At 49.0% G+C, this 24,228-nt stretch overlaps 9 protein-coding genes across 9 annotated transcripts; 4 read left to right on the forward strand and 5 right to left on the reverse strand.

The window, feature by feature from the left end:
* Positions 1-212: 212 nt before the first annotated feature.
* FIESC28_00803 (uncharacterized protein) lies at positions 213-2,496 on the reverse strand (the record flags this gene model as incomplete). The annotated part of the gene is made up of 2 exons (XM_031154954.1): positions 213-911; positions 961-2,496. 2 exons carry the CDS (start codon positions 2,494-2,496, stop codon positions 213-215), a joined length of 2,235 nt encoding a protein of 744 aa, XP_031020989.1.
* Positions 2,497-4,683: 2,187 nt separating this feature from the next.
* FIESC28_00804 (uncharacterized protein) lies at positions 4,684-6,031 on the forward strand (the record flags this gene model as incomplete). The annotated part of the gene is made up of 2 exons (XM_031154955.1): positions 4,684-5,187; positions 5,240-6,031. The coding sequence occupies 2 exons, from the start codon at positions 4,684-4,686 to the stop codon at positions 6,029-6,031; spliced, it is 1,296 nt and encodes a 431-aa protein (XP_031020990.1).
* A 399-nt stretch (positions 6,032-6,430) lies between these two features.
* FIESC28_00805 (uncharacterized protein) lies at positions 6,431-9,007 on the reverse strand (the record flags this gene model as incomplete). Its single annotated transcript, XM_031154956.1, has 1 exon — positions 6,431-9,007. One exon carries the CDS (start codon positions 9,005-9,007, stop codon positions 6,431-6,433), a length of 2,577 nt encoding a protein of 858 aa, XP_031020991.1.
* Positions 9,008-10,121: 1,114 nt separating this feature from the next.
* FIESC28_00806 (uncharacterized protein) lies at positions 10,122-12,452 on the reverse strand (the record flags this gene model as incomplete). Its single annotated transcript, XM_031154957.1, has 6 exons — positions 10,122-10,653; positions 10,706-10,887; positions 10,945-11,047; positions 11,097-11,868; positions 11,925-12,231; positions 12,282-12,452. 6 exons carry the CDS (start codon positions 12,450-12,452, stop codon positions 10,122-10,124), a joined length of 2,067 nt encoding a protein of 688 aa, XP_031020992.1.
* A 1,012-nt stretch (positions 12,453-13,464) lies between these two features.
* Positions 13,465-13,968, forward strand: FIESC28_00807 (uncharacterized protein; the record flags this gene model as incomplete). Its single annotated transcript, XM_031154958.1, has 1 exon — positions 13,465-13,968. The coding sequence occupies one exon, from the start codon at positions 13,465-13,467 to the stop codon at positions 13,966-13,968; it is 504 nt and encodes a 167-aa protein (XP_031020993.1).
* A 2,026-nt stretch (positions 13,969-15,994) lies between these two features.
* FIESC28_00808 (uncharacterized protein) lies at positions 15,995-17,766 on the forward strand (the record flags this gene model as incomplete). The annotated part of the gene is made up of 2 exons (XM_031154959.1): positions 15,995-16,493; positions 16,541-17,766. The coding sequence occupies 2 exons, from the start codon at positions 15,995-15,997 to the stop codon at positions 17,764-17,766; spliced, it is 1,725 nt and encodes a 574-aa protein (XP_031020994.1).
* Positions 17,767-18,929: 1,163 nt separating this feature from the next.
* FIESC28_00809 (uncharacterized protein) lies at positions 18,930-20,205 on the forward strand (the record flags this gene model as incomplete). Its single annotated transcript, XM_031154960.1, has 4 exons — positions 18,930-19,337; positions 19,402-19,557; positions 19,606-19,720; positions 19,766-20,205. The coding sequence occupies 4 exons, from the start codon at positions 18,930-18,932 to the stop codon at positions 20,203-20,205; spliced, it is 1,119 nt and encodes a 372-aa protein (XP_031020995.1).
* Positions 20,206-21,008: 803 nt separating this feature from the next.
* On the reverse strand, positions 21,009-22,330 carry FIESC28_00810 (uncharacterized protein; the record flags this gene model as incomplete). Its single annotated transcript, XM_031154961.1, has 6 exons — positions 21,009-21,248; positions 21,299-21,541; positions 21,598-21,787; positions 21,834-21,941; positions 21,994-22,035; positions 22,083-22,330. The coding sequence occupies 6 exons, from the start codon at positions 22,328-22,330 to the stop codon at positions 21,009-21,011; spliced, it is 1,071 nt and encodes a 356-aa protein (XP_031020996.1).
* Positions 22,331-23,693: 1,363 nt separating this feature from the next.
* Positions 23,694-23,888, reverse strand: FIESC28_00811 (uncharacterized protein; the record flags this gene model as incomplete). The annotated part of the gene is made up of 1 exon (XM_031154962.1): positions 23,694-23,888. One exon carries the CDS (start codon positions 23,886-23,888, stop codon positions 23,694-23,696), a length of 195 nt encoding a protein of 64 aa, XP_031020997.1.
* Positions 23,889-24,228: the final 340 nt, after the last annotated feature.

Raw genomic sequence — 24,228 nt, forward strand, 5'->3', positions numbered from 1 at the left:
GCCTTGGAGGCTTCTGTCTGGTAGTGGTGAAGGGGTCCAGAGTTTATCCAGGGCCTGATTTTAGCTTCCACACCAAAGTGCAGATTAGCCCTAACGTGTGACCTGCTACTCACATTCTCACAAAGTAATGGGCACATAATGGTAAGACGTTTTATATGGTAGTGTAAGTAATTAATATTACTAGGGTATCTTCTAATCTACCATTCTATCATCTAGATATCAACATCAGCCCGCTCATCCCTAAGACGAGCACGCTCAGGCTTAGTAAGCCCATCAGAATCTTGCTTCATAGCAGGAGAAACCTCTCCGCACTCAGCAGCATCAAGAGAATCGGTAATAAACTTCTTTTCCACATCCTCCTCCTCCGTCGGCGCAGCAGCAACAGGTGCTGAAGACGCCGTCACTCCAGAAACACCCCAAACCTGACTACCCAGATTGGTGGCAACTTTTGTAAAGATAATAACGCTCATAAATGGCGAAACGCATTTGTTAATAAAGTACCCGATGGCAAGTTTGTGGCCTCGCTTGCGCAGCTCGGGTTCGAGAAGAATTGAACAAAAGAACCATAGCGAGGGTAATTGACCGACGACCAGCATGGGAACCAATTTTAGTGCAGAGACGTGACGAACACAGCTAGCGATGAACAAAGCAGTGTTGAGAATGCGGTAGTAGACAAGACTCAAGCGAATAACCTCGATTGAGGCAGCGATGCGGGTGATAGGAATCATCTTCTCGCCAGCGAGGTAGAAGTAATTGTTGAAGTAAGCGTTGGAGCCCCATCGGCGCCGTTGGGAAAGGTAGTGGAAAAGGGATTGAGGGGCTACCGTTTCGCTGACGGCGTTAGGGACAAAGAGGGTCCGGAGATGTTTGCCCTGAGAGAGCATGGAGTAAGTGAGTCTTCGATCGGTGCCCTGATTGAGTTAGTGAGTGGATATGCGCTAGAGAATAAGACGGACTTACGAGGTATTGGACTTGGTGGTTGATGACTAGTTCACCGGTGACGGGCTCGGAGTATTTGCGGATCGCACCAGCCATTTCTGGTCGGCAGGCGATCATAGTGATACACCCGGGTAGACAGGTGACTTTGCCCACGAACCCTTCTGCGCGCCGTCTGACGTATTGTCCAAAGGTGTACTGAAACTGTTGATACAAGTTCCAAAAGGACCATTCGTAGCCTGGTTCCAGCTCAACCAGTACCAAGCCACAAGCAGCAATAGCATCCTTGTCTCTTGCGAGATCATTTGCTAGAAGAGCAACAGCACCCTTGTAGATAGTAGAATCGGCATCCGTGCAAAACACCATGTCAAAGCCAGAAAACTCCTCGCCCTTAGTTAGCTCAGGAAGGATCTCATCCCACATCTCCTTCCGTAGAAGCTTGGTGTAAAGAGGAGAGTTCTCACGAGGGTAGTTGAAGAGGTCGTGGCAGAGGACAAGAGAGTCCTTCTTACCAGAGTTCTTGACCTTCTCGATGACGATGACGGGGACATCTTCCATGAAGCCGGCGAGGATGTTCAACACACCCTTCTTCCACTTGAGGGAGACGTAGGGACGTTGGAACTCGCGAACCATGCGTGTCATGTGTGATCGAACATCGCGGGGCTTGCCATCTAGAATAACGACCATGACTTGACGATGAGGATCAACGCCATTGTCGCGAAGAGAGAAGATGGTCTTGACGATCTGCTCCTCACTTTCTGAGTAGGCGGGGATGAGAGATAAGATCCAGCGACGGCTGACAGGGGCAGGAGGGTAGAACCACTCGTAGACGGAGCGATACATCATCCCCGTAGGAGAAAGAATGGCGGAGAGAAAGTCCTTGCTCTTGACGAACAGGACAACGACAAAGACAAGCTTGCTCTTCTTGCCAAAGAAAGCTGCCATGGCCATGCAGATGTTGATGAGAACGATGATGCCCATGAAAGTCACCCTTTGATTGCGAAGGTCTCTTGGCGAGAGGACACGAGCAGGATCAACAGGGTCTTCGATCTTGGGGTAGCCACACGTCTCGACAGTGTCATCGGCATGTGTAGGGGCAGGCTGGACAGGAACAGGCTTCTCCTCAACCGTAACAGTAGGCTCAACCTTCTTGGGGTCTTGTTCAAGAGGACAAACCTCGTCATCTTCAACTGTGGCTGTATATAGGGGTGGTCGTTCAGGTGTAACCTTGGGGCCAAAAGGACGGGAGAAGTTGGGTGCGAAAAGACCTTCCGAGGTAGGTTCCTCGATAATCTTGGGAATCTTGGGATTGGGGATGACATTGAGTGTAAAGAAACTCCCCTTCCTATGCCCATGATGTTCATCTTCACCAACGACTGTATCAGCCGTTGATGAGAAGGAGGCATTTTGCCAGGTATTGGAACGATCGAAGTGTGGACGTTCGGGGATCGTAGGAGAATTGATGTGCTTTTTTAATTGAGTAAAGTCATTGTCAAAGTAGGCTTTCTTCTCGTCGAATGTTTCCAAGGTGCTCATGGGCCTTGTACTTAGAGTAGCCATGACTGAGGAGTGAGAAACTGTCTGGGAAAGACTGTCTCGGGAAGGATAAATGAGTGTAAGACAAAAGAGATGAGAGGGAGGTCAAATTCAAGACATGAGGCAGAGGAACTTTGCTTAAACAAATCCCACGATGGCAATTGATCTATCAAATACATTCTGCAGAATTCCAGTCACTTTCTCTTTCTGCCCACTCTCTTCCAAGTTGGCCGACAATACTGGCTGCCCTTGCATGGCTACCCGCTCACACGAGATGATCTTTTGCCTCGAATAGTAATTTTCAGGAACAGTTCGATTTAACGTCTGGACAAACTGAGAATTGCCGATCACTTCTTGTTGCGCGTGAAGTATTTGGTGTGGTGGTGAGAGTGGAGGTAGTAACATTCCTCACACTTCCGGAATGAGTTTTTTCGATCCGTGTGCCACATCGTCATTTTGTTCCACTAGATGCCTCGGTTAGGAACATATGGAGTTTGATTGGTAAGTTTACTTCTTTGTCGTGGGTCTGGCCGGTTCTCTATTGTTATTGTGTCGTCTCTGGCACTCTGGGTAGTAGAGCTTGCTTCTACCAGAGTCAGAGACGAAAGACACAGTTAATTATTTGCCAAGGCAGACCAGTTTAGGCTGTCGCTATTCTTGATTCTGACCCAAGCTCCAGGTCCTTGTCTACTCGAGCATGAGTCCAGATGTTGTCTAAGCTTTGTAATGTCCATGCCGTGTATGCTTAATCTCTAGCCTCCGGCGCTCGGACAAGGTCTGTGTGACTACCTCCGTAGTTCTCGGAGAGTTATGAATAATGATCATCATATATCCGAAGAGCCTCATAGATCGGACGGAGTATTTACAAATTCGTCTTCTGACTCGACAACACTTACTCAACTACCATCATACATAGGTAATTGTTGTGACTGTAGATTTCCCAAATCCAGGTTTGTGTATGCCCTCATTCTTGGCATTGTCCTGTTGATGGCTCTAGAACCGTTCTTGACCACATGGCAAAACGAAATCATACGACATACCCTGCTGATCACATAACCTGGACCCAACTTGTGCCTGTTGATCTCGCATGGCAGAAAAAACACCCCGCCGATCCCCGTTTATCCTTTACGCACGCGAGAATCATAAAGTGACATATCACTTAGATAGGTATGTGATAAGTGGCTAACCCCTCCCCGGAAAGAGCATGCGTTGCGTCGCGCCCGCCTTTCACTGGGTGGGGGACGATGAGAACGGTCGATGGAAGAGCTATGGATCTTGGCAACAGCTTGGTAGTTGGAGATAGTAAACTTGGCAGGCTGTCTAACATGGGCCTCATGTCAGGGTCTGGTTCCGCAGATCATGCCATATGCCGTCCTCGCTTATTTTAGTGTGACTGTTTATGGTAGTCTAACAGGCCTGTTATGCTTGTTACGCAGTAGGCGTACTATCAATTGACATGTCAATATGATCTTCTTGATCTTCATGCATATCTATGCAGGTAGAATTGTGATGAAAATCTCTTTATGATTACTTGCAGATCGGGATGATTTGAGATAAGCACTCTCTAGTTCAGATCTCTATCGGACATCAGTATCAAACTATACAGCCTCCCGTCTTTGTCCGCACATTGTAAATGTCAAAAACACAAATCCCCATACATTACCCTATATCAGAATAATCTCCCGTGTGCTTGGTGCCACCCGAGAATGGCATGTAATAGGATTGGCCAGGTCTCCATTTACATTCCTGTCCGTTTTTGCCTGCCCGAGAACCCACAATTGCCACCGAGACAGTGGCTGCGGGAGGCACCGCAGGTATGTGCCAATTCTAACAAAATAAGCTTACCCGATTAGGGATTTGATTGAGACAAGCAAGCTCGATGGAGACGAACAAGCTACTGGGGTGCTGTGTCTGTCAAGTCTTGATGGTGACATCCTGTGGATAGTTCATACTACTGAGTCTAGACTTGTTCCGAGTAACTACCAGTAGGCAAATCGACAGATGCAAACTTTACGCTTTTGCTTAGTATCAAAGATGATTGACATTTTCGAAGAAGAAGACTTTTTTCTTCGTTTTCAGTATCGAGATTCAAGCTATAAGAAGAACGGGTTGAGACTACGAGAAACAATCTCATCACTCACTCATCTCATCTCATCTCATCATCATCACAATCATCTCTTGAGACATCTTCTCATCCTTCACACCTTCACAATGCCTATCAACGCCAACCTCATCACTAGACCTGCTCCTCGCAGAGTTCTCCCCACCCGTCCCTCAACCAAGACATCACCTGCCAAGCCCACCGTCACACCCACTGAAGCCACTCCCCTAGTCGCAGTGATTGGCGTTGGCTTCGTAGGTACTGGTCTTGTCGACTCCTTCTCATCCAAGTATGAGATCATGGGTTTTGACATTAGCGAGAACAGACTTGACTTTCTTCGCGGCGAGTTCCAGGCTCGTCCTAATGTTTCTTTCACCTCTGATGAGTCAGATCTCGCAAAGGCTACTCACTTTTTGATCTCTGTTCCTACGCTTCTTAGAGCGGATAGGACTATTGATCTCTCTTACCTGAACAGTGCGCTAAAGAGGGTTGAGCAGTGGGCTCGACCTGGTTGCACTGTTGTCATCGAGAGCTCTGTCTCTGTTGGTCTTACGAGACAACTTCTTGGACCTATTGCTCAGGCTAAGGGACTCTTTGCTGGAATGTCTCCTGAGGTAAGCTTCTCTGAACAATGTCTCACTTTCAACACATACTAACATATAACAGCGCATTGACCCCGGCCGTGTTGAACCTCCCATGCGATCCATCCCAAAGGTCGTCTCCGGTCTCGATGATGTCATCCCCGGCTCTCTCGACGCCATCGTCCGTCTCTACGGCCGCGTCTTCGACAGCATCGTCCCTGTCTCCAAGCCTGAAGTCGCCGAGATGTGCAAGCTCTACGAGAACTGCCAACGCATGATGTGCATCGCCTACGCCAACGAGATGGCCGATGCATGCCAGGGTCTCGGTATCGACCCCTTCGAGGTTTCCAACGCAGCTGCTACCAAGCCCTTCGGATACATGCCCTACACTCCCAGTCTCGGTGTCGGTGGCCACTGCATCCCCGTCAACCCCTACTACCTCCTCTCCAACTGCGAGTTCCCCCTTCTTGAAGCCTGCGCCGATAAGATGAACAAGCGTCCTGCCACCATGGCCAAGCGCATTGTCAGCGATCTCATGGGCGGTGGCAAGCTCCAGCGTCGCGACTCTGGTATCGACATGAAGAAGAAGGTTCTTGTTGTCGGCATGGGCTTCAAGGCTGGACAGGACCACCTTGTCAACTCCCCTGGTCTCCAGCTTGCCAAGGAGCTTAAGAAGCTTGACATTGATGTCCACTTTGCCGACTCTCTTGTCAAGCAGGCTGCTGTGCCTGATATCCCTCGTCTTGATGACGCCAACTGGACTACTGAGGAGCTCGAGACATTTGATCAGATTGTTGTGAGCTTCCGACAATGGGGTATGGACTTCGATGTTTTGGACAAGGTCTCTGGTGTTCCTGTTCAGATGTGGTGCCAATAGGTGCTACAGAGGAAACAAAAAGAAAAGAAAAGGAGTTGTGGGCGGCGAATTTGAAACAATATCCACTCGTTAACAGGTCTATCATAATATTATCACAGTATAGACATAATATCTTAGTTATTCAAACTATTTTAAAAATTCTTCTTACTAATACCATGTGACCATGATTGATACAAGAAGACATATCCCCGAGCATGTATTTAAAAAAGGCACAGCAAAGTATTGGTAAGAAAGACATCAGTCAATTGAGTGAAACAGTACATAGGATTATATCTCTAGACGTTAAATAGATCCTATCTTGATGATAATCATCAAGATATAAATTAGGTACAAGAATTAATTTAATCAGGCCTCATAGCCCCGTCCCCAAATCATTCCAAATCTTCATGTTTTCACCGCTTAGATGTCATCGCAGCGAACCAGCCAAATGTCATCAACCATGAGAGTGAAGTCATCAGTGTTCTCGTCGCAGGTAAGCTCGAACTTGAGATCAGCAGCAGCAGAGGGAGCATAGATGTTGGCCCGTCGGTTGCGGAAGTTGTCGCTACCCTGAGCATCCTCGAAGGGGTTGAACGACTCAATCTCCTCACCACCAAGGGTGACCTTGAGCTGACACGCGTTGTTCTCGTTGAAGGGAAGATCCTCACCGTTGGCAACGTAGTAAGCGTAGGTAGCGATGTAGTTCTCGAGCTCATCGAGGTTGGTAAGAGTCTGGAAGGCAGCGCCGGTGAGGGAGCCGGAGAAGGCGAGACCCTTGGTTCCGATGGTGTGGGTGTAGGCGCCGAGGCTCTCGTCGAGAACGATGTTGGCGGAGCCGGTGGTGGTCCAGTCCGTGATGCCGTCTTCGAAACCGGCGTTGGAGACAGAGTTGGCGACGCTAAGACAGCCAGTGCGCTCGGGCTCGGCGCGGGCGACGAAGGCAGCAGCGGTGGTGGTCTCAGTCTCGCTGGCAGTCATGGTGGTGGTAGCGAAGGTCTCAGTGGAGGAGGCAGACTCGGTGATAGCAGCAGAGCTGGACTCAGAGACAGCGGCGGACGAAGACTCGGTCACAGCAGCGGAAGAGGACTCAGTGACGGCGACAGAGCTAGACTCGCTGATGGCAGCGGAGGTAGACTCAACAGAGGCGACGGAGGCAACGGAAGTAGACTCGCTGTCGGCAGGAGCAGTAGTGGTGGTAGCAGCGTCGACAGCAGGGACGGAAGTAGAGTCAGAGCCAGCAGGGACAGAAGCAGAAGAGACAGAGTCATCGACGGAGGCAACGGAGGTGGACTCGCTGTCAGCAGGGGCAGTAGCAGAAGAGACGGAGCCCTCAGAAGCAACGGAGGTAGAGTCAGAACCAGCAGGGGCGGTAGCGGAAGAGACAGAGTCATCAACAGCAGCGGAGGTGGTCTGGCTGGACTCGTTGTCGACGGGAGCAGTGGTGGTCTGCTGAGAAGCAGCCTCGCTGACAGTGGTGGCAGAGTCGACCTCGGAAGCAGCGCTGGTAGCGGAGTCAGAGCCCTCAGAGACGGCAGTGGACTGAGAGTCGGAGCCCTGGGTCTGGGTGGAGGCGTTGTTCTCGACGGGGGCGGAGGTGGTCTCGGTAGAGGCCTCGGAAGCGACGGAGGTAGGGTTGGAACCAGCAGCGGAAGTCTGGGTGGAGTCAGAGCCGGCCGGAGCGGAGGTCTCGTCAGATCCAGCGGGGGCAGTAGCAGAAGAGACAGAGCCCTCAGAGGCGACAGTGGTGGGGTTGGAGCCAGCCGGGACGGTAGTCTCATCGGATCCGGCAGGGGCAGTGGTCTCGGAGTCGGAACCAGGAGCGGTGGTAGGCTGAGATCCGGAACCCTGGGTCTGAGTAGAGTCAGAGCCGGCAGGGACGGAGGTGTTGTCAGAACCGGCGGGAACGGAAGCAGAAGAAACAGAGCCAGCAGGAGCGGTAGTCTCGGAAGAGTCACCGCCAGCAACAGAGGTAGGCTTGGAGCTGCCCTCAGTAGAGTCAGAGCCACCCTGGGTAGGGTTGGAAGAACCATCAGTGTTGGAAGAACCATCAGTGGGGTTTGAAGTAGCTCCACCCTCAACAGCAGAGGTAGTCTTGTCACCACCGTTGTTACCACCGTTGTTGCCACCAGCAGCGGAGGTAGGCTGAGCGACAGCACTAGTGGGCTTATTAGCAGGCTCACGAACCTGACCATCAAAGCTAAGAGCGAACTGGTCGATGTTCTCAGGAGTAACCTGGTTGGACAAGAAGATAGAGTCAATCAGGACCGAGGCAGAACCACCGTTAGCACAAGTGGTCTTGATGCTCAGCTCAGCCTCAGCAGCGTTGACAGAGGTGGAAACGAGAACGTGGTTGTAGCTGACGGTAGCACCGGTGGACAAGATGCCAGCGCTGTAGAAGCTGATGTCACCGATGGAAGCCTCGATGGTACAGGCGGTGTTCTCAGAGGGAGGGGTGGTGACGCGGTAGTAGAACTGGACGGTGTACTTCTTCTTGGTGTCGAGACCGGTGAGAGGCTGTCCGATGGCAGCAACCGTGCCAGCAGCACGCTTGCGAGTGGGACCAGTAGACTCAGCCTTCAAGTCAGCACAAGAAGTATCAGCGCTGTCATCGCCAGTGTAACCATCATCTCCGTTGATAGAGACATCACCCTCAACGGTGAAGGGCTCAAGGCTGGTCATGCCACCACCAGCGCAGGCGTTGGTAACGGGACCATCCTCAGGGGAGAGGATAGGCTGAGAAGCAACATCAGTGGTCTCAGTGCCAACGGTAGCAGTGGTATCGACACCGGCAGTAGCGGAGGTCTCAGTGCCAACAGTAGCAGTGGTATCGACACCAGCAGTGGCGGAAGTCTCGAGACCAAGAGTAGCAGAGGTCTCGATGCCAGTGGCAGAAGTCTCAGCACCGGCGGTGGTGGTGGGACGAGGCTTACAGGGACCGGCAGAAACCAGATCCGAAGCGGAAAGGGCGAGAGCCGCAAAGGTGATGAAAGAGCGCATAGTGAGCGTGAAATGGCAGAGCCAAAAAGATGAAACTATAAGCGAATGACTGACCGAGTTGGGCGGTTGAGAGTGAAGAGAAGGTTCTGTTGATCGCGTTTGAACATGATCCTTATGTACTGAATTCGCGATGGTGTTGTTTGGTGCCCCCTATTGCTTGCTTGGTGTTGTGGAAACGGAAGGCGTTCGATAGTGTCATGTGGCGCAGCTGGATGAGGGTGTTCAGCCAGCGCCTCTACAGCCGGGCTGTAGGGCTACTGGAGTTTTATCGTTTCGGTGCCTGAGCTAGTCATTAGTAAGATGGACCCTTTATTGACGTTGGCCATGACTAAGGATGTACGACGTCGTGAGAATGGAGCTAGAGTGTGGCTGTTGAGTCAACAGTGTTGACAATAGGGGATAGGGCAAGGTAAGGTAAAGGTCAATTGAGTGCAGTATCTTGAATTAATCTGCTCCATTAAGTTGATCTCCCCAGGCAAAGGATGTTCCTCCACAATGCAGTTACCAGGACCCGGATCCTTCGGCAGTTAGCCACATGTGAATCATCGGCAATCAACGATACGCGAAGGACCCTGCTTTCCCGCACAACTCACGTGGCATCGAGACACTCGAGTGTCTCATCGCTAACCGAGCAACATTTCCCCAAGTCCTTCTTTCGCATTCTCATTCGCTGTTCCTTTTTTCTTTCAATTTCCGATTAGTGCGGTGGTGACATTTGCGCCACAGGTCTGGATCTGAGTCGACCCCCGCGCCATTCAATAGCGCCAACGGTAGCGTCTTGTCAATATTCAGCTACCGAGTTACTGGTACAAACTAAACCGCAATTGATTGTGGACAAGGAAATATCGTTTCATGTACTGGAAAAGAACATGCAGGTCATGAATAAGCGAGTGGGTAACAGAGTGCTTGTCCACTGAGGCGTAGGGTACCAGAATTAAGTATCCTTAGTGCTGGTCTAAGCAACCACAACATGACCAGACTATTTCGTCCCTTCTGCTTGCCACGGGGACTACTCCTGACACGCTGACGCTAGATAATCAATAAGCAGAAGACGCAGTCATCCAGCAATTTCCACAAAGTCATATCCAACCTACACTATCGAAAAAGACGAACCTCAAATCTTCAGCTCCTCAATCAACCTATCCAACCTCTGCTCCTCAGCATCCGCATTAATACTAACCATATGAATCGGATACGCCGACCTGACATACGCAGGCTGGATCTCCACCACCGCGCCCGTCGCATTCAGACTACAGTACTGACTAGTTATATCCACCATACTGGCCGGAATCTTACTAAACAGCAGCTTGAACATTGCATTAGCGAGATAAGCTTGTTGTGCTTGGTTTTCGAGACCCAAGGTTGCGAGGATCATGCTGCTTTGGTGCTCGGCGGGGTTGGTGGCTGCTTTTTGAGCGGAGAGGAAGCCGAGGACGGAGAGGAATTGGACCATTACTGGTGCGTAGGTGCTGAAGCTGTGGCGGAGGTAGTAGGAGCGGACGAGGGTTTCGAAGTGGATTGTGGCTTCGTGAACGATTGCGCGGATGGGCTTGGTCATTCCGTCGAGGAGGGTTATTGATGGATTGTCCTTCTCTGAGGCCACAAATGGCTCGAGAAGAAGCATGATTATGTACTGAAAGTGGATGCTACACCTGTCAGTCATCCTTGTGCATAAGTTCAGTCAACGCGGAGACTTACTGAAGATTTAAATGCGATGGAAGCACTATTTTATCAGGCTTTAAACAAGCAGGAAGAGCGTCAAACCACTGACACAGCCTGCGATAGTATTTCGCTGCTTGTTCCAGCGTAATCGCCGCATTCTTACCACCTCCGAATCTGTCGTTGGCAAGATCATTCAGTATAATCCTGAACTTGACAGTCTGCATAAACGTCTCTGAGAAATAGATCGGTCTCGGCCCTGATTCTGGATACCGTACGTGGATCTCCGGGTAGAACCAGGGACTAGCGTGAGGATCCGGTAGGTCTATCTCTGGTGGCTTTTCAAATAGGGGTGGCTTGTAGAAGTGGAAGAGCGTCAGACTATGATTCGTTAGTCTTGTCGGTAGATTGAATTGCATGGGACACTTACGATTGCCATGAGAAAAGACACCATGCAGTAAACTGCTTTGCGACATCCATTTCCCCTCTTCCCTGTGCTCCGAATAAATCCAGATTATATGCAATTTTAGCGGCCTGGACCATGTATACATTTCCAATCTGATCTAGTCCATCCATGTTATAAATTGAGTTCATGACCAGCGCGGCTTGGCACGTCGTAAGCTTGCTCTCTCCCATCTCCAACTCCCACAATCTCTTTGTCTCGGCAAAGAACCGATAGCAGAGGGACTCTGTATCCCAGGGCTCGTTGCGACCTTGAATTTTGGGATGGTAGTGTGTCGCGCTTGCGAGGACTGCGTTGACGAGAAGGGAGGAGCAGTGTTGTGCTGAACCTGACTTAAGATCGCGAAGAAACAAGTCTTTGTGGAAGAATGTGAAGTAGTGGTAGGCGTGTTGGAAATAGTGTTCCAGAAGTGATGTCAACATGCCCTCATCAGATGTGACGGTCGTCCACTTCGAAATTCGTGTGTTAGCGAGGAGTGGTTCGATGAGCGTCGAAGCGTGGTACGGAATGTCAAAGATGATATCCGACTTCTTCCCCAATGTGAGATTAGCCGGTGACGGCCGATCTGCCTCGTAAAACGACGTTTCAAGATACGGATTTCCATCTTGTCGTAGAAATTCGGGCCATTTTCTGTTAAAAGGAAATTCATATCGTCGTCTCTGCTCCGGCTTAAGCGCAATCTGCAACAACAAATCCGCCTCCCGAATATGTCTTAACATAGCATTAACATCATACCCTTCTTAACCAATCTCAAAATATTCGTTAAATCCTCTTCAGGTCTAGCCTGTAGCATACGATAAAAATCCTCGTAAGAATTTTTATCCCGATCTTGTGATGTTCGAAGCTGGATTCTCGATGTCTCAGCGTCGTCCAGCAAAGCTTCCACATCATCGCCCGCTTGAATCCTATGAACAGTTCTCACAGCATCTTCCGTGTTCATAGGTTTGATGGACTCGAATAATTGCTGGTATGATGATGCGCGGTTGTGTTCGTTGACGATTTCGTGGTATCTGCGTTTTATGGCTTGGGTTTCGGTGGGTTCCCATTGACACTCTGTTGAGCGCCCTTCACACGCGACGCATACCGGACGCGTCCCCGAGCACTGCCAAGCATCAGAATCTGGAAGATTGATTACATCTGGGGGTGACGTACCTTTGACTTTCTTTTCCGACAAGCCTGACACGCAGCAGACACCAATGTCCGCTTGGGATGTATACCCAAGGGAAACCTCGGTCCAGCATCCGCTAGCGCATGTGTACCATCGGCTGGGAGGATGGCGCGCAGAGGACGCCTGTCCGAGGACGTATCGGAAGGCATAGACATAGCGACTGCTCCACTAGCCCGACAGCCGTAGTCTGTTCGCAGGAGCGAGAGATTGAATGAAAGATTGTAATGAAGCGAGAATGATGCCAAGATTGCGATGACCAATGGGAGAGGGCGCACTTTGTCTCCGGTGCTGACTAAGGGTTGGAGCTGAAAGATGTGATTGATCACTAAACAGAAATGGGCCAATTGGGAGGGGGGTTGTGTCTCGGTAATAACAATGGAAGGCATTCTTTGGAATGTTAGGCGCTTCGCGTCAACTGGCTGGTTGAGTAAACCCCCTTCGGGCTACAGGGTGAGGACCTTGAAGATGAGGACAACATTTACTCAGTTTGCGACAACACTTTCTCGATCATGACCTCTGAGTATGGTGTTTATTCACCAATCCCACCAATGGTCAAAATGCATGATTAAAAATCTCATAATTTGGCTTACTATAAATAACTAAACTAATATTAGAGTTTAAACGCATGGAAAAGGCATTTGAGAGCCATCCACCATTTGTGTTATCGGAGTGAACGCGTTGAGACTTTTCGCTACAGGGTAACATCACGAGCTTAGATAAACGCGACGTGACAATCTCAATCAATCGACGTGAGGTAGCGTCAATCACCCCGCAATCAACGGTGCGGAAATCCGGTTAAAGTTGTCAGATCATCCCGTTGAATATGCTTATCCAACGGCTTTCAACAGTCAGCCACGCATCTTGGCGCCATGAGGGGAAACCAATTGTAACCCATCAGGAACTTGTTTCGTGGAGAGATGACAGAAAAGAGACTCAACTGTCAAAATAAACCAGATCGAGATGGTGTCTCAGCTGGTATGGAATGTCTAAACTATTCTGTCTAGCATACTCTTCGCGTCTGTTCTTCTGACACCTTGACATTCGCCAACCAACCGCCAAGATTAGCGCTGACAGGATCGCTATAAGCTTACGAAGCTGACATCTGGTGACAGATATAAGAAGGACTCGAGTTGTCCCCGATCCATCTTTCTCACTTGATTCGCAAATATGAACCCAGTGACCGAGTTATCAAACTCAAACCTCATCAAAATGGCAATCACAGATAAAATCCACCCAATCTACACCCTCTGGTTCCTCTGGATAGACCCCGCCCTGACCATAATGGGCATGTGGGTAAACTTCCTCGACCACAGCCTCGCCCTCCAAGCCTTCTTCACCACGCGCCCCCCAGCCGCACCCTTTGCGCCATTCCTCTACCAGATTGCCGGTATGGGCACATCATACCTAATAATCCAGCTGACATTATTACGGTACACGCACGATGTGAATATCTGGAAGATGGTACAGGGCGCGATTCTCCCAGCGGATTTTACTATGCTTACGGCTGTTTACGTGGGCCTCAAAATGGAGAATAATCTTGCGCTGAGTGGTTGGCGCTGGGAGGATTGGTTTAGTGTTATTGTCACAGGGATTTGTACGGTTTTGAGGATTGCTTTTGTGCTTGGCGTCGGTGTCAAGGATGACAGAAGCCGAAGGGCCAAGAGGGTTTAGTGAAGCCAAGGGAAGGAGACAGCCGGTAGGGCTGATGAGGCTGAATGAGATGCGGCAGTGGCTTGCGGGAAGGCTAAAGATGTTTTTCTTCTTTTGAAATGGGTTGGGGGAGTTGATGAGGCTCTCCATTCATTCAATGCTCGTGAGAGTCGCGAGCTTACGGATAAAGATTCTGCAGATCTCGTGCTGATATTACGTCCCCACAATTGTACGAGTTTTTCACAGCAACGAACGACTGTGCTCAAGTCAATGACATGCAAAATATTTTCAGTCTGATTACCAGTGGATCTGCAACCCAAAACGGTACAACTTCCAACTCATGCCCCAAAATAAAAAATCCTTGATTGTTAGTTAGTGAGAGTACGGCTCCGAATGTAGCCGCAGATTAATTGCACGACTCACCGGTTGCATGACAGTCTCCTTATTCATGTTTTTGCGCGCGATGGTGATAATCCATGTAAGTGCCCAAGAATGGGGAAATTCCCGGGGGAGGAAATCGGCCCTTTACCCAGAATCGCGGGGGGGTCAGACCCCGTGATCTCCAGAAAATGGCATGTCAGGGAACGCATGGCACCAGGGAATTCTACCTGAAGCTATCGAGACGCCCGTTTCTTTCCGTTTGTGGAGTTTCTATGTGTAGGCATCTGGGTAAAGGGCCGATGTCCCAAACACGACATTCAAGGCTGGAGAAAAGTGGTGACGAGAACATCCCCACGAAAATATCCCTCTGGGGAGGTTAAGGTTGATTTGTGGGTTTTGTGGTGCTTGGGTCGGGTTACCCAATGCTCTTGTTTTGAGGACATGCGATCAGCATTGCGGAGTATCCGACGTGATTTCTTTGGTGTTTTGTCTGAGAAGCATGCGAGTTTATTTAATTTCACCGAGATACTGCACCGAAACACTGCATTGAGTCTGTTCTTCCCCAGACGCGGTAAACTCAATTAATGACCATGCGCAACATCACATCGAACCTCCATCGTGATCGTGAAGTCTCTGCTAGTCCATAGATCTAATCAGAAAAATCATCATCATCACCGTCGTTAAACAGATTTTCAGCCAAGAGATGCGGCTGAATCATGGCAAGATCCCCTGGGCTTAGTGCTCGCTTCAAGTGGGCGTTCCCGGATCCCGCCACGAGTTGAGCACTTGGCACGGGAATAGCAACACTGCAGACATTAACAACTGCAGATAAAAAACGCATGTTCGGATCTCGCGACAGAGAAAAAGGCAATCGTGCCACTAGGACCTGACCGATGCATTGAAGACCTCCCAACCAGGCTGCAGGATTCATGAGGACTCCTCTCAACTGATGCATTACGAAATATCACTCCCAACAGTGGAGAGGCAATATCTAGGTAGCAAGCTAGGGTGACACTCAACCCGGAGCCGACGAGCCTTTTTGCTTGATTACACGGGTACACGGCTTAATGAATGACGTAAAAGGCTTGCGCTTGGAAGATTTCTAGAAGAGGAAGAACGTAAACCCGGTTTAGTGCCTGTAGATCTCTCCGGCAGTGGATGTCTTCCCTCATCAAAAGACCGTCTCATTGGCTTGTTTATCGGAGCGAGAAATTCTTTCAAGGAACAGAGAATGTTGGTCGTTAATCCTGAATGGTTCGATTGGTATGCGAGTCAGCTGAGTGGTAAAACCATGTTACTGTACAGCCGTTACAGTCTTGCAGTCCTGCTAGAGCGTTACAGCAGCGTTGATCAAACTCCACCCAAATCGGCTGGGACGGCATCTCTCGATGGAGCTCAACCGGCCAAACTTTCGGTCGTACCGTCATCCAACAATGGGGTTTTTGGGGTGCTCCGGAAAAGTCTAATGATTGAGTGTAAATCTCCAGATTTGGGGAAATGCGGGTTTGTTCTGCAAGAGAACCACATATAAAAGTTGGGGCTCTCCAGATCAGCATTCTTTCTCCCAGCCAGGCAAGCAGTGGTGTTTTGTATAACTACCTCTTGTACGCACCTCTCTTGTTACTTTCCTTCTCACTATTGTATTTTTCTGAGAATATCATTCATCATGGATAAGAGTCGACAAAACTCGACCAACACGGTCGATCGCGAAAAAGACGAAATTAAAAATGCCATGGGCCACGAAAAGCCCGAATTCGAAGCACTGGAAGTCGCTAAGCATGGCGGTCGAGAAGTCGACGACCTCATCTCCGACATGGAGCGTCAACTCGAAGAAGCTGGTGGTTTAGAAACTGGTTTCTTCCAAGTCCAGTTCAAGAACCCCAAGCACTTTACATGGCTTCTTGTCGCTTTCGCCTCCATGGGTGGTCTCCTCTCTGGTCTTGATCAGTCCCTCATCTCTGGTGCCAACCTTTTCTTGCCCGATGACTTGGGTTTGAATTCGAGGGAGAATTCGCTTGTTAACTCTGGTATGCCGCTTGGTGCTGTTGGTGGTGCGCTTTTGCTGTCGCCTGCCAATGAGTACTTTGGACGAAAGGGTGCTATTATTATTTCTATTATTCTTTATACTATTGGTGCTGCTCTTGAGGCTGGTTCCATCAACTTTGGTAAGTCCCTTACACCAAACCTATGATATCACATACTAACCTTCTAGGTATGATTGTCGCTTCTCGTGTCATTCTCGGTCTCGGAGTCGGTCTCGAGGGTGGTACCGTCCCCGTCTACGTCGCCGAAACAGTCGAGCGCAAGATCCGTGGAAACTTGGTCTCCCTCTACCAATTCAACATCGCCCTCGGTGAAGTCCTAGGCTACGCCGTCGGCGCAATCTTCCTCAAGGTGCCCGGCAACTGGCGCTACATCCTCGGCTCATCCCTCGTCTTCTCCACCATCATGTTCTTCGGCATGCTGTTCCTTCCCGAGTCCCCCCGTTTCCTCATCCACCAAAAGAAGCATTTCGACGCTTACAAGGTGTGGAAGCGCATCCGTGGTATCGAGGAGCGAGAGTCTCGAGAGGAGTTCTACGTCATGAGTGCTTCTGTCATTAATGAGGAGGCTGCTGTTAGGGAGGGTGCCAAGAACGCTCGTTTCCCTTGGATGGATTTCTTCACTGAGCCTCGTGCTCGACGTGCGCTTGTTTATGCCAACATTATGATTCTGCTGGGTCAGTTGACTGGTGTTAACGCTATCATGTACTACATGTCTGTTCTCATGAACCAGATTGGTTTTGACGAGTACAAGGCTAACTACATGTCTCTTGTCGGTGGTGGATCTCTCCTCATTGGTACCATTCCTGCCATCTTCCTCATGGAGCGCTTCGGCCGACGATTCTGGGCTATTACTATGCTTCCCGGTTTCTTCATGGGTCTTGTTCTAATTGGTATCAGCTACCAATTTGACGTCAAGACTCAGCTTATGACTGTCGAAGGACTCTACCTCACCGGTCTGATTGTCTACATGGGTTTCTTCGGATCCTACGCCTGTCTCACCTGGGTCGTTCCCTCAGAGGTCTATCCCACTTACCTCCGATCTTATGGAATGACCACATCCGACGCTCTTCTCTTCCTCGCCTCTTTCGTCGTCACCTACAACTTCTCTGCCATGCAGGAGAGCATGGGCAAGACCGGTCTCGCTCTTGGTTTCTACGGCGGTATTGCTTTCGTTGGTGAGATCTACCAGATCTTCTTTATGCCTGAGACCAAGAACAAAACTCTTGAGGAGATTGATGTTGTGTTCTCAAGACCTACTAGGGATATTGTCCGGGAGAACTGGGCTGGTGTTAAGGAGACTACTTACCTTCTCTGCACTGGAAAGTGGCACAAGGTGTTTGTTGAGCAGGCTATGCATGACCCTAAGGACAACATTCCTGTTTCTCATGCTTAAAGAGATTAGTAGTGGGGTCGCTCGGTGGTTGTGGAGGGTGTGTTGATTTAACGTATCATGATATCCAAGATTAAATAGTTATTCAAATGTTCAGAAGATTATCCTATGCCTGCTTGCAAGTATCTATCCGTTTATGTCCCGTGCTGTAATATTTGCTTCCCAGCAATTACACGACTCGCTGGGGCGGACATTTAATGAATTACCGCCAACTTAGCTGCCAAGTGAAAAATGATACGAGAGAGCTGTCTGCAGAGTTACTTAGTTATCTGTGTATTGAATGCTTGACTTTATTGCATGTTGGCTAGATATCCTTTGATTCAGCTGTTCAGTTTCACCGACACAGTAAAGCCCATGTCCTTATAAACCCTCGAAAGTTCATCGACGGCATCTGTCTCAATCGCAATGAGGACAGCTGACTTATTCTGAACAAACGAGACCTTTCCTTCTCCATGAATCTTTTCGAGGTCAGAGACCAGCGTTTGGAGGTTCAAGATCCTCTCATTCTCGAGGATGTAAAGGGTACCAGGGCGATTAGAGTCTGACATCTTGACTATCTGATCGAGAATATATGATAGAATTTAAATTTTTAGAGTTTGTAAAGTTAAGTTAGTGCGAAGATATGTACGCTTTAACGCCAATCGAGAGGAAGACTCTCCATACAACCGTGATAATGATCAACAGCGATTCGCTTATTGAGCATAGTCGCGACCAAACACCGAAAGGGCTGTCCATCAGAATTCTGTCGCGCTCAGTGATACACAGAACAAGACCTTAACTCAGCAAGGTACGTAGAGAATCACCTTCAACACAGATATCAGATATGGATATACGTACCTGTCTGTCATCATCAACATGCGCTACAAGCTGGAGTAACAGGGGAGTCAGCCCCAGTGCTTTCTTACTCAATTAGGCAATGCGATCCGCGAGACAAGCGCGTGATTGCACTATTGGAGTTATCTTCAATAAGTTCAATCAGTTATCACTTCATGCAAACATCATAATCGATCAATAGATAGCACTTCTTAGTTACTGGGGATTTTTCAACATCCATCCCAAGTATTCAATAGCCTTTCCGTGAGCCCTTTCGAAGCTGTCCTGCAACAATAAGCTGTTAGACATCTCACCCTCTCTTACCGACAATCGACAATTTCCCTCCCCTCACGATGTCAGAAGGCGGTATGTACATCCTTATCCCCTCTCTCATTTCGAGTGCTGAACATCGCAGACTTCATTCACGATGCTGTCAAGCTTATCAAGATACTACCCGGTCTTCCAAGCAAGAAGCCCACAGTCCAACATGGCAAAACCCCCCACACCCAACCGTCTCAAACGCTCAATCAGAGACACTGGCACAAGAAGCGGATGTGATCGTCTTCGGCTCCGGTATCACGGGTATCGGCGCTGCTCATTACCTTCCGCACAGTGCCAGTCCTCTCAAAGTCACCATGCTAGAGGCCCGTACAGCTGTGAGCGGAGCGACCGGTCGCAATGGCGGACATCTCGTCTCAGACAGCGATGCTCTGTTCCCAGCTCTTGTTAAAGCTGTGGGAGCTGAGCGCGTGATAGAGACGGTACGGTTCAGCGAAGCAAATATTCGTCGATTAAACACTCATCAGTTGTCTGAGCCCGGAAGAGCGTGAAGCTGCTGAGTATCGCGAGGTCGTGTCGGCCACTATGTTCACGGACCAGGCCACTTTTAAAGACGCTGTGCAGAGCCTCAGAGACTTCTTGAAGGCTGTGCCCGAAGGTGATATCAGGTATAAGGTCTTCAATAAGGAAGAAGCTACCAGAGTAAACCGAACGCCATCGAATGAGTGGGATTATCTGACGACGTTATAGATGTTCAACTTTACGAATACCGCTGGTGCTACAGCGAAGACGGGGGTGGCTGCACTTTGGCCCTACAGACTCCTCACAGCTCTTCTGGCATCGCTGAGAAAGGACTTCCCAGACCGTTGGGCGCTGGAAACAAACACACCGGTTCTCTGAGTGAATGCAGAAGGAAACAGCTATATCGTCCACACGACTAGAGGCCCCATTCGCACCAAAGATGTCATTCACTGTACCAACGGCTACTCGGCTCATTCGATAACCGGGCTCGTCGGCAGTCTGTATCCTCTTCGAGGTACTATGTCTACGCAGAAACTTGGCCCAGACTTCACACACGCAGGCGATAAGATGTCTTGGTCTCAGGAGTCTCATGGTACATACAACGGAAAGACTGGACTTGTTCATCTTGGTCTTTACTACGCCCAACAGAACGCAAAAACAGGTGTGATGTTCCTCGGGGGCAAGTCTCAGAATCTGCGTACTCTGCTAAGCAGCGACGACTCGTCTGTAGGAGACGATGCTCGTGCAACTCTGACCTCTGCGGCTCCCAAGATCTGGAAAGATGCAGCTCCTACTAAGCCAGTGGATGTTTGGTCAGAAATTATCTAGTTTACAGCAGACGGTATGCCCATCGTCAGTAAGCTTCCGCAAAGTCTCACAGGTAGGGTTGGAAGCGGCGAGTGGATTGCCGCGGGGTTCAATGGACACGGAATGGATAATGTTGGCTTAGTGGTGAAGCTATTGCTAGGATGGTCCTTGGGGAGAAGAAAGTCATGCGGTTTCCTAATGCGTGTCTTATTTCTGATAACTTGATAAGCGTGTCAAGACGTGGAGTCCTGAGGCGGCTGAGACTTTGATGGATCAGATCATTCATGGAGGAAGCGCTCCTGTAAGTAAGCTTTAGTTTGTTTCCATTCAATTAAAGATACGTGTTGCTCTCAATTTAGTTCACTATTCTCTTCATGCATCAGCTGCAATTGACCATATATCAATCATCACTATTATGTTATTCCAAGGTGCCCAAGTCAATGTCTTTGTCTAGCATAACTCTGCATCAATGGCGCATAGAGGAATGCCGATTCTAGTCTTAAGGGCTTATACATTTGGGAAGTTAGTATACTGATGGAATTTCTTCATGTTCCTTTACAGATCTGGGGCAAAAATGTTCGCGAATAGACAGAAGTCAGTTATTGGAGTATGGCACCAGGGGGCAGAGTATGAGCCCATTAGTCCCGAGTTATATATGATATACCTGTTTGTAGTAAGAACTTTGAATCTGAAGTCCTGTAATGTAGCTTTGGTTAAACCTCCCCTCGAGAAGTTAAGTATATGGTAATTGATACTTATGTCAAACAAAGATCTTGATGCTTTTGAAGTATCATCTGGCCTAATTCTAGTACAAACTATCCTGCTCAACTTTCGAGAGGCTTCCTGGCCCAGACTGTCTTCAACTTGATATAAGGATGATGGTTCTTCCTATCCCGGATCTCCTTTCGGAACTGGGCGATGTAGACATGAACTTGCTCTCTCGACCAGCCAAGTGTGTTTGCGACAAGCATAATAAATCCCTCAGTGTCCTGAGTGCTGAAGAGCTCGCCAAATTGACCAATCTCTTTCAGATGAGGGTCTTTGGGGAAAGGGTTCAAGGGGAGCTAGGGAATCATCATGAGCATTCAGAATTTACTTTGGAAGATGAACATACCTTGGAATCCCACTGCTTAATCTCAGTAAATCCAGCGTGTTCGACGCCCTTCCTCTGAAGATCATCAGCAACAACAGTAAAAGTGTTGCCAATCATCTTGGAAGCCTTGATAAAGATAGGTCCCCACTGACCCATCGCCGAGTCGGGCTTGACAGTGTCATCGTCACTTTCAATGGTAGGCGAGGCTTCGAAAGATTCAACCCAGCCACCGGGTTTGAGAACCTTGTAGGCTTGTTCGAACAGCTTCACAACGTCAGTACCAGACTCTTCTCGCACATGTCGAAGTCGGGACGCGTTACCTGATTCCAATCGGGAATACATCCAACCATATATCTCAAGTGGACATAGTCGAAACTCTCAGGCGCAAAGGTCCAATCTTGGTTACAATCCTCGATTTCGAACTTCAGATTCGGCGGGACCCAAGAGGGTTGGATGGGTGAAATGTCGGTACCGATAACCTCGCAGCCAGGGAACTTGTCGGCAAAGTCACTATTTTGTTAGAAGAGACAAATGTAATGTGTGTGGCGTGGCTCACATTGCCCAAATTCCTGTTCCGCAACCAATATCCAGGACCTTTTGGATGTCTTTATCAAGCGGAGCTAGATGCAATTCGCCGTCCTGGGCTAGGGTGAACATGTGATGGCTAGAGAGATATCAGAACTGGAAACCTAATAGTACCGTTCATTCTGACGTACGCAATGTCCATAGCCTCGCTCTGGCGTTCATCGTTCGAACCCCTGCCAAATATTAACTCCATTATCTACATCAAGTCGTTAAGTCCTACCAATAAGCCGCATTTCCTCTCTCACTGTGGTAAGTTCGCCCGTTGATGGTTCGGTAATGAAGAATGCTGGAGGTGATGGAAGCAGTTGAGCTCTCCGCATCTGTTCCTAGCCCAGGATCAATTTCATCCTCGTCCTCCTCGGGCACGGTAGTATCGACCTCAATATTCTGCGCAGCAGTAGGAACACTCCTCTGACTAGTCGGCGACCTAGGCGCCGACCTTTGACTCTTGGGGCTACTAGCAGGCATTTTTAGAGTTGACGGAAACAGAAACGAAAAAGCAAAGAACGCGGGGCCGCAGCTTTTCTTATTATGTAGCACCCGCTGTGATGATCTGATAATGGGTGGTACATGCTCACAGCGGACCACTCGGAAGAGGTGATTAAGCGACAGAGACAAGCCCATTCGGAGTGGGCAGCTTCTCAAAAGATGCCACGAAACATGATTACCCCACTCATTATAGCCAGGGATCTGCGTGGCTTTTGTGTGACGGGTTGAGCCTATATGTGTGACAGCGAATAAGAAATTCCGGAGGAGAAAACTAGTGTGCGGCGCGGGAAGTGGTTCGACGGCTAAGTCGCGTGGATATAAGCTTTTTTGACATATCCGTTGTTCGTGATGGAGGATTTGTTGGTGTTGTGGGTTCTTGGCATTGCAATACGACACATTCATATGCATGTTGGTTCAAGGGTTCAAAGTGTTGGTTCCGCTATCTCCACCTTTTGTGATGCGACGGCAGTTGAACGTGACAGCATATAGCTTGGCGTGTGCAGTTGGTGATCTGGTCTTTTTCGTATTGTTCTGCCCCTGTCGGCTGTCAGACTCTTTGACCCTAGACAACGCGGCCACGTGAGATAACGCTTTTGGCTCCCTTTCATGAGTATTTGCAGATTCAGATAACTCCCCACCATTTCCTTTCTTAATCTTGATACTCTTCCACCAAACAAACAAACCCCAGATAGCCTATACACGAAAGAACGAGTCCACATAAGAATGCTTGTTTAAGAGAAGCATTATAGGCCACCAACACAAGGCGCTTCGGCGAATCGCTTAATCCGTTCAGAATTCTAGTCGCCCCCTCTTGGTCCCAATTCAGCGCATCAACACCGGGTATTCTCGCAATTCGCCTGACCAGCTCATTCGTAAACAGATTCTGTCCGACACTAACGAATATGGCACCACCTAGAAGTCGACAGAAAATCAGCACCGATGTTCCTGTAGGTACGTCTTCAATGAGTGAGTGTGAAGCTTGGAACTTCGACATGAGCTGACTGATGAGTAAGACGGGATAGCCATGCCGCTAATTAAATATTCAATTACAAGCGCTGTGGTTTAAAGAGCGACCACGCCTATCTATTTCCTCAATTCCACGTTGACATATCATTAGCTTCCGATAAGCGCCGATAAATGCAAAACAGTGCTAGCAATTGTAAACATCATATCGTTCTGGGATACAGCGTGAATAAAGGTGTATTGCCCAAGGATACCCGGTCATCATGAATATCTATCCACCGCACCATGACCTTCGGAGTGGTCACATTGGATAGGTCTTCAGGGTTGTCATGTGTGGGCCGTCCATGTCTGAAGTGCGCCATATGTATCGGCTCCGTCTCTAATTGCAATGCCCAGCAGTCTTTGTCGATGAGCTTGCGGACTTCTTCTGCGCTTTTTCGTATTCTGTGTTTTGCTTCGCGAGCACATCAAGCTGCTTCTGATAGTCTTCCTCGGCTTCTTTGCCTGTGAGTGGACGATCCGGTGTAATGTCGCATGTCTCCTCAGAGTCTGGGGCTTGGCTTTTGTGGTTCATGTTGGAGGGTATGGTCAAAGGATTTGGCAGAGAACTAGAGACTTTGGAATAAGTGAAAGTTGAGGAAATAGGTGAAGCTTGTTCATTTAAGAACTTTGAGAGTCTTTTATAGCCCAAATATTCTATACGTACCTTGCGACTTCTCACCTGGTAGCCTGTGGGGATATGAACTAAATCTGCAGTGAAGCAAAGATGATGCATCGCCAACCAGTTGTGATTGGTCAATTCTACGCATGGACGAATTACATTCAGCTTATGGAGAGTAAGTTTCCATACTGTGGAGAGTACAGGGATGAGATCACCGACGCCACAACACGCTCCCCACAAGTGCATCTTCTCA

This window comes from Fusarium coffeatum, assembly GCF_003316985.1.
Source record: "Fusarium coffeatum strain FIESC_28 chromosome Unknown BRIP53273_contig_22, whole genome shotgun sequence".
Taxonomy (NCBI): domain Eukaryota; kingdom Fungi; phylum Ascomycota; class Sordariomycetes; order Hypocreales; family Nectriaceae; genus Fusarium; species Fusarium coffeatum.